We start from the raw sequence: 1456 nt of genomic DNA, 5'->3' as shown, positions 1-1456 counted from the left end.
GACCAGCATAAACCAGCAAAGGACCAGCTTAAACCAGCAAAAGGACCAGCAAAAACCAGCATGCCAGCGTCAAAACATACCTAACCAGCATATGCTGTTTTTTTCAACAGGGTAGCAACATCCTGAATTTAGAAATATTGGCAACTAAATATTTAAACATTTATCTCATGTACTGTAGCTAGATCTCATGTGACATGTAAACCAGTCTGGATCTGTTCTTGTGGATTTACAGGCGGAATTGACCATTTATCATTTGCATTTGTGCCGAAAGACATTTCCTCTTGCTGTGAAACCGAAGCCACAATACATACGAGTGTTTCCTTTCTCATTTATTCATCTATTCGTTTCTCATAGTCATTCATATGAAAGTGCAATCTAGTAATCTTTGCTCTTGTTTTAGTCTTATGGAAACTATCAGGTGACATTTTGAAGGAGGGTCAAACATTAATGTGAATAAGAAGTGGCCTTAATCATCAGGGTCAGCGCGAGGTAGACTCTGTTACATTTGGCCTTTTCACTTCCTGCTTTGGTCTTGCTTCACAATTCTTCTGTATAAACCACAAATCCCTGACAACATGACTTTGATCTCTTGAATGCCAAATATTGTGAAGAAGAAAAAAACGAATTATGGGCTTGTTTAGGCTGGTTTCCGCTAGTCAGGCTGGACTAGTTTAGTGATTTTAAAGGTGATTTGGGGGACTGAAGACCAGCTAAACCAGTTTTTTCAGCAGGGTCTTTGTTATTACTTGTAATGTATGTTTGCTGCTTTTGATTCAGTCATCATTGTTTTTCTCTTTTAACAGGAGTACATCATTCGTGTACAGAGGGGAGTTTCCACAGACAACAGCTGGACGGTGAGTTAGATCTATCTATCTATCTATCTATCTATCTATCTATCTATCCCTCTGCCTGTCGTCTATCTATCTGTCCATCTGTCTGTCTATCCGTCTATCTATCCGTCTGTCTATGTCATCTATCGATCGTCTGTCTATCTGTCATCTATCTATCTTCTGTCTAACTGTCTGTCTGTCTGTCTATTTATCTGTCTGTCTGCCTGTCTGTCTGTCTATAAATCTATTGTCGATCTGTCTGTCATCTATCTATCTATCTATCTATCTCTCTATCTGTCTGTCTGTCTGTCTGTCCGTCCCTCTGTCTGTCTGTCCATCTGTCTGTCTGTCTCTCTGTCTGTCCCTCTGTCTGTCTGTCTGTCTATCTATCCCTCTGCCTGTCGTCTATCTATCTGTCCATCTGTCTGTCTATCTGTTTATCTATCTATCTGTCTGTCATCTATCGATCGTCTGTCTATCTGTCATCTATCTATCGACTATCTATCTTCTGTCTATCTATCTATCCATCTGTCTGTCTGTCTATAAATCTATTGTCGATCTGTCTATCTATCCTTCTGTCTGTCATCTATCTATCTATCTATCTATCTGTCTGTCTATCTATCTAT

At 39.6% G+C, this 1456-nt stretch overlaps 1 protein-coding gene across 7 annotated transcripts in view; it reads left to right on the top strand.

Annotated features, from left to right (window-relative positions):
* Nucleotides 1–1456, top strand: part of LOC107653174 (PX domain-containing protein kinase-like protein) — a 19846-nt gene that overhangs the window by 1210 nt on the left and 17180 nt on the right. For all 7 annotated transcript variants that reach the window (XM_016439827.1, XM_016439826.1, XM_016439825.1 and 4 more), the window contains exon 2: nt 804–854. In XM_016439827.1, coding sequence (XP_016295313.1) covers nt 804–854 — 51 coding nt within the window. The remainder of the gene's footprint in view (nt 1–803; nt 855–1456) is intronic.

The sequence above is a fragment of the Sinocyclocheilus anshuiensis genome, unplaced genomic scaffold, assembly GCF_001515605.1.
Source record: "Sinocyclocheilus anshuiensis isolate Anshui unplaced genomic scaffold, SAMN03320099.WGS_v1.1 scaffold211, whole genome shotgun sequence".
NCBI classification, from domain to species: Eukaryota; Metazoa; Chordata; class Actinopteri; order Cypriniformes; family Cyprinidae; genus Sinocyclocheilus; species Sinocyclocheilus anshuiensis.
This window is presented reverse-complemented; position numbering and strand designations above follow the sequence as displayed.